Genomic DNA, 11020 nt, shown 5'->3' on the forward strand with positions numbered 1-11020 from the left:
GGTTTTATTTATTTATTAGAGAGAGCACGAGTGGGGCAGAGGGAGAGGGAGAATCAGACTCCCTGCTGAGCAGGGAACCTGACATGGGGCTTGATTCCAGGACCCTGAGATCCTGACCTGAGCCAAAGACAGATGCTTAACTGACTGAGCCACCCAGGCACCCCTGTACTTGACTATTCTGCACCAAACAACATTCCTGTGTCTGCTTAAAGAGCTGCTGCCAAATGGTGAGGCCTTTTCTAGCCTTTGGGCTCAGGGCCTCTGGGGTTTTCAGGGAATAAAGGATAGAATGTGTGTGTGACCTGGTAGTACCAAAAAAGAAACTCATGCATGAGATGATTTTTTTTTTTTTTTTTAATAGTGCGGATGTTTCTTGTGCTGGTTGTCTGATGTCTTGATCCTGCTCTTGTGCTTAAGCCCCAAAGTGGGGAATGCAGAAAGCCAGAGTTGTCCTATTTGCAATTAAATTTTGTTTTTTTAAAAAAAGTATATGAGTAATATATACACATTGTAGAAAAATAAGAAAATGTTGGTAAACACAATTAAGAAAATTAATAATCTTGCTTGATAAGAAAATTAATTAAAAAAATTTATAGACATAAACACTTACGGGGTGGGTGGAAGATGTAGAAAGTATAAAGTAAAGGCTTCATTCTTTCCTTTCTCTAGTACTCTGTCCTGGGCTGGCTTAATAGCATATTATGAAAGGGGCGCCTGGGTGGCTTGGTTGGTTGAATGTCCAACTCTTGATTTTGGCTCATGTCATGATCTTAAGGTTGTGAGATTGAGCCCTGCTTCAGACTCTCTGCTCAGTGCGGAGTCTGCTTGGGATTCTCTCTCTCCCTCTACTCCTCCCCCTGCTCACGTGTTCTCGCGCTTTCTCTCTCTAAAATAAATAAAATCTTAAAGGTATATTATGAAATCAACACAGGCATACTTCCTTACTGCGCATTGCTTTATTGTACCTCCCAGACATTGCGCTTTTTACAAATTGAAGGTTTGTGGCAACCCTGTGTCGAAGAAGTCTTTCAGCACCACTTATCACTTCATGATTGTCACATTTTGATAATTCTCACAATTTATTATTATATTTGAATTGCTGCAGTCGTATAAAATGTTAGTGAATGAGGAGTTGCTTCTTATGGATGAGCCAAGAAAGTGGTTTCTTGATGGAATCTACTGGTGAAGATGCTGTGAGGATCCAGGACGCCTGGGTGGCTCAGTCGGTTAAGCGTCTGTCCTCGGCTCAGGTCATGATCCCAGGGTCCTGGGATCGAGTGCTGCATCGGGCTCCTTGCTCAGCGGGGAGCCTGCTTCTCGCTCTGCCTGCTGCTCCCCTGGCTTGTGCACTCTCTTTCTGTCAAATAAATAAAATCTTAAAAAAAAAAAGATGCTGTGAGGATTGTAGAAGTGACAACAAAGGATTTGGTATATTACATAAACTTAGTTGATAAAGCAGTAGCAAGGCTGTAGAGGATTGACTCCAGTTTTGAAAGTTGTGCTGTGGGTAAAATGCTGTCAAACAGTATCACGTGCTGCAGAGAAATTGTCATGAAAGGAAGAGTCAATTGAGAAGGCAAACTTCATTGTTGTCTTTGAATAAGCTGCCACAGTCATCGCAGCCTTCAGCAACCTGATCAGTCAGTAGCCATCAGCGTGGAGGCAAGACCCTCCACCAGTAAAAAGAGAGTGACTCATTGAAAGCTCAGATGATGGTTAGCATTTTTTTTTATTAGAGAGAAGGAGAGAGAGCGCTTAACCCACTGAGCCATCCAGGTGGCCGGATGGTTAGCATTTTTTAGCAATAAAGTATTTTTAAATTAAGGTATGTACATTGTTTTAGATATAAGCTATTGCATACTTAATAAATTATGGTATAGTATAAATATAAACTTTATGATGCATTGGGAAACCCAAAAAATTCATTTGACTGTCTTTATTGCAGTATTAGCTTTATTGTGGTGGTTTGAAACCAAACCTGTAATACCTCTGAAATAGGCTGGTACCTCTGCTTTTGCAGCATCTTTAATGATTACATGTTAGTCCATTTCGTGGATGAATTATAGCTTAATCATCACCTCTTGTATTAATGTATCTAGGGCCTAGATTCTAGGCTGTAGGGTGTTTATAGCAACTCACAAACCCATCAACAACACAAGAGAGGGTTCTTCATTTTGCATTGTCACTGTTACACTGTTCTTTTTTCCCCCATTTTGATACGTATAACATACCTTTTTTTTATTAATTTCTAAAGTTGATTACATTTTTTCATGCAATGTTGGGCCATACGTGCTCATTTTTCTATTGGTGGTTTATTTCACTGGGCTCTAAGAGATATATATTAGCCTTTTTCTGTTGTATGTGTTGCAAATATTTCCTTCTAATTAGTTCCTATAGGAAGTTTTTATTTATAAAATAAGTAGATGAACAAACCCTCTGTGATATTATTGCCACTAGAATGGGATTGAATGGATGAAGTTACTCCCTCTGGAGGCTGATTAATTTCTCCCTGATACTTTTTTTTTTTTTTTTAAAGATTTTATTTCTTTATTTGAGAGAGAGACACATCGAGAGAGGGAACACAAGCAAGGGGAGTGGGAGAGGGAGAAGCAGGCTTCCCGCTGAGCAGGGAGCCCGATGCGGGGCTCGATCCCAGGACTCTGGGATCATGACCTGAGCCGAAGGCAGATGCTTAACAACTGAGCCACCCAGGCGCCCCTCTCCCTGATACTTCTTGTAATGGTTGCTGAAGCCGGAGAGCAACCTCCCTCCACAGCTTGGATGACTGAGAACTAGGAAGAACTTTATCCGTACTCCTTTCCTTTAGAGAGTAACTAGTTTTTTAAAATAATTATTCTCTATGCATGAAGTCCTTGTTTATCTGAGCTAAACTTGTAGGGGCTTTCCTAATCACATCTGTTGTTATGGTGCTCCCGTGTCCTGAGTTGTCTTCCTCGAAGATGCCTGGGTTTATTGTGTTTAGTAGAAATCTTGGTCCTCCTTTCTAAATGGATTACCTCGCCACAGAAGGTTGTGCTCATAGTAAGCATTGTTGGTAAGGATTCACAAACCCATCAGGAGGGGCCTGCGGGCAAACTATTTATTTTGGGTCTGTTCTGTGGTCTTCCTCCCAGTTTTGTAGCTCACACTAATGAGCATGTATTTCTTCCTGAACCAACATGGCTAGTCTTTATCTTTTTGCTTAATGAGCTAAAATGTATTTTTGTTTTCCTAAACCTTTTGACCATTTCAATTCTAACAGATTTTTTTTTTCTAAGATTTATTTATTTGAGAGAGAGAGCGCGAGATAGAGCAAGCACCGAGCAGGGGGGGAGGAGCAGAGGGAGAAGTAGAAGCAGACTCCCCGCTGAACACGGAGCCCCATGTGGGGCTCGATCCCAGGACCCTGGAATCATGACCTGAGCTGAAGGCAGACCCTTAACTGACTGAGCCACCCAGGTGCCCCTTGATCCTAACAGAATTAATCATTTTTACATATATGTTCATTTTGTGTCATTTTTATGTATAATTCATTTTTCTTTCATTTTATTTTATATTACCGTTCTCTTAGTAAATACCACTTTGGGAAAAACACCAAATTTTAAGATGATTTCAAACATAGTCACAGGCCTGATTAGAGTAAATAAAGGAAATTATTTAAAAAAAAAGTTGTTTAGGGGCCCCTGGGTGGCTCAGTTGTTAAGCATCTGCCTTCAGCTCAGGTCATGATCCCAGGGTCCTGGGATTGAGCACGGTGTCAGGCTCCCTGCTCAGCGAGGAGCCTGCTTCTCCCTCTCCCACTCTCCCTGCTTGTATTCCCTCTCTCGCTGTCTCTCTCTGTCAAATAAATAAATAAAACCTTAAAAAAAAAAAAAAGTTGTTCAGTGGTGAATAAAATCTAAAAAGTTGGTCAGTGGCTAGGGACTTGAATACTTTTTTTTTAAACTTCCGTGGGGTGCCTGGCTGGCTTAGTTGGTGGAGCATGTGACCCTGATCTTGGGATTGTGAGTTCAAACCCCATGTTGGGGGTAGAGATTGCTTAAAAAAAAAAAAAAGTAAAACCATTAGATGTCTGGGTGACTCAGTCGGTTGAGTGTCTGCCTTCGGCCCAGGGCATGATCCCAGGGTCCTGGGATCGAGTCCTGTATCGGGCTCCTTGCTCAATGGTGGGCCTGCTTCTCCCTAGGCCTGCCACTCCCCCTGCTTGTGTGCTCCCCCCGACTTCTGACAAATAAATAATAAAATCTTAAAAAAAAAAGTGAGATTTAAAAAAAAAAAGTAAAGTCTTAACAAAACTTTATCATGTCTACGTCAGTAAAGTGTCTGCAGAACTGGACTTTATGTGACTTAGTACAGAGGATGTTTCTATAACATGAACTTTAAACCTGAGCATTTCCTTCTGACTCTTGAAGGCCATCATAGGCCCAGTTCTAGTAGAAGAGCTTGTCCCCAGGGCTGTGCACAGGGGCCCTGGATTAATTGGAGTGTTCAACTTCCAGGCTTTGTCTAATGTTCCTCCTCTCCGGAACTACTTCTTGGAAGAAGACAATTATAAGAACATCAAGCGTCCTCCAGGGGATATCATGTTCTTGTTGGTCCAGCGTTTTGGAGAGCTGATGAGAAAGCTCTGGAACCCTCGAAATTTCAAGGCACATGTCTCTCCCCATGAGATGCTTCAGGCTGTTGTCCTTTGCAGCAAGAAGACCTTTCAGATCACCAAGCAAGGTAAGGAACGAGTCTTTCATCTTTTCTGATGGTGGGGCAACAAAACTAGTTTGATGAGCAGATTTACTTGTGCTTGCAGTGAACTTTGTAGTAACTGGGTGTTTAGTTGATAGCGTGATTGGGTTCCTCACTCCTCTTTCATCAGCCTGCCCTGCTCAGAGTCCTGAGACTTGAGCTGGATAGAAAGTCGGTCTTATTTGGTAAACTAAACTGTATGGCTCAGGGGAAAGCTAGGAGGCTGGGAAAGGCACCAAGCTTGAAGCACTTGCCACCTTTGCTTCTCATTTTGTTATGTTGCAGACTAGATATTCCGATGACCTATTTTGACTCTTTTCATCCCTCCAAGTCCAGCTAATTATTGCCGTGTGAGTAAAGTGGACATTCTGGAGCTCTTAGCGCCTGGATCTCATACAGCGTCCTCTTGCCTCCTGTCTGTTTATTCACCACCTCTCCTGCTGCTGTCATAGGTTTTAAAGCTACGGGGATAAGCAGCACAGTGTTTTTCTTCCAGGAGCTCCCGTTCTGGTGGGGAAGATAGTTGTGTAAAAAGGTGACTCCAGGGTGTAAGTGCTGTGCCAGAGGAAGTGAAGTGTGCTCTTGGAGGGGGCGTGGAGCAAGGAGCCCCAGCTGAGCACATGGGCGGCCGGCTGGGTCAGAGCGGAGGAGGGGCTAGCTGAGTTCCAGGCACAGCGGAGCTAGGTCGGGGCTGGGCACTCCAGGTAGAGAGGATGCTGCCAGCAGTGTGGATGTGCCCGGAACAGATGGAAGGCTGCCAGTAGCTGGGCGCTTGGAGTCCAGCGGACAGCATGAGAGCCGAGGTGGGAGGGAGGGACTGGATCATCTTGTTCAGGTGGAAGGAGCTTGGGTTATATCCTGACACCAGTGGGGAGTGAGTGAAGGCTTTTAAGCCAAGATGTGACATCAAACTTAGTTTTAAAAACATGATTCTGGCTGAGGAGTGATTTAGAGGAGAAATTCAATACTGGCTTTTGGTGGGTGGTGAGAGACAGGTTTGAAGTAGAGATGATAATTGAAGGTCCTGGTTGGGCAGAGAGCCCAGAGAGAGAGTAGAGATCAGAAGACTAAGAACTTGACCTTGAGGAGTGTCAGCATTTAATGGCCAAATAGAGGAGGATGCCCATGGGATGGGATGGTGTGGCCTGAAGGGAAGGAGGAAAACCAGGAATGTGGCGTCCTGCCAACCAGGGCATGGTTTGGGTTGTACTAATTTCCACCTTCGACATGCCCCCCCTTCCTTCTTTTCCAGGGGATGGAGTTGACTTTCTGTCCTGGTTTCTGAATGCTCTACACTCAGCGCTGGGGGGCACAAAGAAGAAAAAGAAGAGTAAGTCATGTTCTTTTGTAAAAGAGAGCTCTTTTTTGTTTGCTTCCTTTTAGGGGCACTTTGCAACTTCCCATCCTTTTCTTAACTGTTGATTTTTGGTGTCTCAGGATAGTGTTTATGTACACGTGAGCTAAATTTTATTCCTGAATAGGCTCCTCTCCATTTAAAAAGATTAGGATATGGTTAATCCAATGGCATGCTTAATACATGGAAATGGATATAATTATACTCTAGAAACCCTGACCCAGTTCCACACTGAGGGGCTGGGCAGCATGTTGTCAGCTGCTAGTCTGGTAGTGCAAGAGTTGATGTGAGGAGGGCTCACTGAGTGTTTGCCTGGCTTCTAAGTTGACTGGTAAAGCAGAGTGAAAGCTGGTTCCTCCTTCTGGGCCTATACTTGGAGAAATGAGGCTGGCCTCCATACAGATTCTCAGACTTCAAGTCCTGTGTCCCTTAACATCCATGGTGGCATATCAGTAGTTAGTTTCCATGAATGCCAGAAATAACTCTCAGCTTAGAGACTGCCAAGCTAGATTTATAATTTTGGAGACTGAATGCAGTTTTTTATCTTGTCCTTTTCCTCGGTTCTGCTGGTGTTGATGTTTATTTTTTATTTTTTTTTGGTGTTGATGTTTATTGATGTGGAATTGTGGGCTGGTGCTCTTTCTACGAGGTGGCCCTGCCTCTTCCACCAGATGCCTTCAACCTGTGCCTCTGAGTTCTGTTACTCGTGTCCTGTCCGGATTCTAGAACCCTGTTGTGCTTTCCCTCTTTGCTTTGGGTCTCTTCTGCTCCGTCCCTTAGTCTGGATTTTCTTTTATGTCTAGCACAAGGTGGACTCTTCCTTTGCACACAGCATATGGTTATGGGAAATTCTTTGGTCGTGTCTTGGTTTGCTTGTGAATTCTTTGTGACTTCGTAAGTCCCTAGGTTTTATAAATCATTCATTCATTTCAGACACACTTAATTTTTCTCTTATGGGCCAGGCCCTGTGCTGGAGGATCAAAGGGCATCTTGTGGAGAAGAAAGCCATAAAATAATTATTTACACAAATAATGATGAAGGTGGTGGTATGTGTTATACAGGTACTTCTGTGTTTAGTGAGAGCTTTGGGTCTTATGCTGGAAGATGCTGGTTTATTTCAGAAATTTAGAAGTTAGGACTATATTTGGAAACGCTGCCCAACCTGACAGAATTTGCATTTTGATTTCTATTTGTACAGCTATTGTGACTGATGTTTTCCAGGGGTCCATGAGGATCTTCACTAAAAAGCTTCCTCATCCTGATCTGGTGAGTGGGTTGAACCTGACTCTTGGCCTGATTTCTTTTGTCTGAGGGGATTTAGGGTTGACAGGCTTACAGATCTGTCACGTCCTCTTGCCCCAGGATGAGGTTCTGTAAAACACTGGCCAAGGGACAATTCCTCAGGTTCCTGTCATGCCAGTGTGCCAAAGTGTGGGAGTTATGGGAGGGTATAGTCCGCTGGTTAAGTGGCCCGGCCACTGGGTGGTGCTGGCGTGATTTTTCAGAAAGCTCAGGTGAGCTTTCTAGATCATCTGAAAGCGTTTTAAATATTCTGGTATTTAAATAAAATCTCTTTGAAGTTGGAAACCCATCAGTTTTTACATTACCCTAACAAGGTAGGTGATGCTGCTGCCCATGAAATGCTCAGTCTCTTGGGCACCCTCTTCATTCACTTCAAAACAAAATGAAGTAAATGTAACAAAAACATTGTTTCTTTCCATGTGTGTGGTGGTCTCTGTACTGCTCACACTCCTTCCCTCCTTTCTCTTCTCCCTTGTCTCTAGCCAGCAGAAGAAAAAGAACAGTTGCTGCATAATGACGAGTACCAGGAGACAATGGTGGAGTCCACCTTCATGTACCTGACTCTGGATCTCCCTACTGCTCCCCTCTACAAGGACGAGAAAGAGCAGCTCATTATCCCTCAGGTGCCGCTCTTCAATATCCTGGCCAAGTTCAACGGCATTACAGAGAAGGTATCCCATTTGCACAGCTGCCCTGCTGATGCTTCTTTTTCTCTTGACTTTTTCAGTTTCTTTTTATATGTCGAAGTCGCCACATAGGTGGAATGCATTTACCATAAAGCATATTACCTGTATTGAGCCTCCCAGACTCCATTGCTGTTTCTAGCTGGTCACCCCAGCTCTTAACTTGATTTGCTGTGCCCTCTCTTCTACTTTTCATATGTTCTTTTAACCCTAACCATCTGCCTCTGGGTAGGTTGGAGAAAGGAGGGGGTATTTAGGACAGTAGAAACTCAGAAAAGTAGGAAAAACTCCCATCTTTTAAAAAATGTAGTGTTGGGGCGCCTGGGTGGCTCAGTCGTTAAGCATCTGCCTTCGGCTCAGGTCATGATCCCAGGATCCTGGGATGGAGCCCCGCGTCGGGCTCCCTGTTCGGCGGGAAGCTTGCTTCTCCCTCTCCCACTCCCCCTGCTTGTGTTTCCTCTCTTGCTATGTCTCTCTCTGTCAAATAAATAAATAAAATCTTTAAAAAATAAAAAATGTAGTGTCAGCATTAAAGTGGAAAAAAACAGAGCTAAGATATAAATAAATAAATGGAAAGAAATCATTTGTTCTCATTGTCACATTACTTTTCTTTTTTAAGATTGATTGATTTGAGAGAGAGACCATGTATATGCAGGCCTGCAAGCTGGGTGGGGGGAGGAGCAGAGGGAGCAGTGATTCTTAGAGACACCAAGTCCTGCTGAGAACTGTACTTGACTCATTTTTTTTAAGTTTTATTTATTAGAGAGAGCACGAGCTGGGCGGGGGGGAGAGGGAGAGGGAAAAGCAGACTACCTCCTGAGCACAGAGCCCAATGTAGGGCTCAATCCTAGGACCCTGAGATCATGACCTGAGCCGAAATCAAAAGCTGGCCACTTAACCGACTGACTACCCAGGTGCCCCTGTAATATTACTTCTTATGAAGTTAAAAGTATCTTTTTATCTACTGAATTAAAGTTTCTTGGTTTAATTCTCTTCTTCATGCTAGACAAATTTAATCCTTTTGGTTCTGGGAGAATTTACTAGGAGAATTTTTTTTAACTTAATGTTTCATTCCAAATCCTTTCTGCCCGTTCTCTTCATTAGTTAAGATTCTTTTGTTTTCAGATATTAAATACCAACAAAAAGTTCACTTAAAAAAAAAAAAAAGTTCACTAAAAGAGGAATTTTATTGGAAGGCATCTCCTTAGGATCTTAGGGAGACTTGAACTGAGCAGGACTTGGGAAGGACAGAACGAGAGTGAGGGGGCTGTCAGAAGTGGCGGTCTGTTGATTGTCCCTTGTACAGGCTGCTATTACCTTATCGCCAAGGCCCAGCCTCTGCCATGCTGCTCTGGGTTCCTCAGGGGGAGTTGAAAGGCCTGCTTGAATCAGGTGTCCTTTCTGTTCAAAAACCCCGTGACTAGGGGCCTTTCCTTGAAAAGGCTGAGTTGTGAGGTAGGCAGCCATCCCAGCACTCTAAAACACGCCTCCCCTGACCTCCATCACTATTTCCGTCCAGTGCCCAAGTCCATTGACTGTTAGCACGCTTAGGAAGCACAACAAGCCCTGGGTATCCATGGACATTGGCAGCTGCCTCTCTCTCTCTCTCTCTCTCTCTCTCTCTCTCTCTCTCACACACACACACACACACACGCACAGAGATTGGTAACAGTGATAACCTAAGATGTCTAATCTGCTGTTTAGACTCATTTCATTTTAGGGAGGTGAAAGAGAGACCTTAGGGTTTGTGTAGCTCAGTTTCTTTATTTTATGGTTTTAAGTGACAGAGCTGGGAATTTAAACTCCGATTTTTCATCTGGCATTTTCAGCCATGCCACTCTTGGTCCCTATTATCACTGTTCAAACTTAAGTAATATTGAGATTCTCTTGAGCCCTCAGTATTGATTTACATTTATTTTTACTATAATAATACTTAAGTTAGTATAAATGTAAACTTTGGTATAAGCTCATTATACTTACAGCTTTTTTTTTTTTTTTTAGATTTTATTTATTTATTTGAGAGAGAATGAGAACTAGAGAGAGAGAGCACATACATAGAGGGAGATGGGGAGAGAGAAGCAGACTCCCCGCTGAGCAGGGAGCCCAATGTGGGGCTCGATCCCAGGACCCCGGGATCATGACCCGAGCCAAAGGCAGATACCTAACCGACTGAGCCACCCAGGTGCCCCTATACTTACAGCTTTTAAGCAAGTATGAAATTATAACACATTTATAAGTTATGCAGACAAAATTTTGAAACCAATAAAAGTGATTAACAGTGCTATTACAGTGTGATACATAGTTACAGCCAAATTGTTCCTTGCTGTATGAATGTGGTACTGCTGTCCATGGTGAAATTCTTCCTCCACGTTTTCTGGAACTCCTGAGGAAACTTTTATGTTAGGCTGTGATATCATTTATGTGTTAAATCCTTCCCTAGTCTGAGATAATTAAAATGAATGCTTCTTGTGACCACTAGTTCATAGATTCAGATGTGGACAGTGAAAGCTCTTAGCATTTACCTGATTAAAAAAATTTTTTTGTGGTGGAGGGGGAGGGCGCCTGGCTGGCTCAGGGAAGCGTGCAACTCTTGATCTTGGCTTTGTGAGTGCGAGCCCCATGGTGGGTGTAGAGCTTACTTAAAAATAAAAACCGTTAGGAGCGTCTGCCTTTTGCTCAGGTCATGATTTCAGGGTCCTGGGATAGAGCCCCACAGCCCTGAATTGGGCTCCCTGCTCAGTGGGGAGTCTGCTTCTCCCTACTGACTATCCTCCCCTCCCCCTGCTCATGCTCTCGCTCACTCTCTCAAATGAATAAATTTAAAAAAAGTAATAAAAAAAATTAAAACCTTAAAATTTTTTTTTTGAGGGGCGCCTGGGTGGCTCAGTTGGTTAAGCAACTGCCTTCGGTTCAGGTCATGATCCCGGAGTCCCGGGATCGA

The 11020-nt window shown here is 43.4% G+C and overlaps 1 protein-coding gene across 1 annotated transcript in view; it reads left to right on the forward strand.

Moving 5' to 3' along the window:
• Positions 1-11020, forward strand: part of USP39 (ubiquitin specific peptidase 39) — a 29057-nt gene that overhangs the window by 6727 nt on the left and 11310 nt on the right. Inside the window, exons 6-9 of the mRNA XM_081796690.1 lie at positions 4500-4725; positions 5993-6070; positions 7293-7360; positions 7879-8067. Of these exons, the coding sequence (XP_081652816.1) occupies positions 4500-4725; positions 5993-6070; positions 7293-7360; positions 7879-8067 (561 nt within the window). The remainder of the gene's footprint in view (positions 1-4499; positions 4726-5992; positions 6071-7292; positions 7361-7878; positions 8068-11020) is intronic.

Source organism: Leptonychotes weddellii, chromosome 10 (genome assembly GCF_054177405.1).
Source record: "Leptonychotes weddellii isolate Sample4059 chromosome 10, ASM5417740v2, whole genome shotgun sequence".
NCBI classification, from domain to species: domain Eukaryota; kingdom Metazoa; phylum Chordata; class Mammalia; order Carnivora; family Phocidae; genus Leptonychotes; species Leptonychotes weddellii.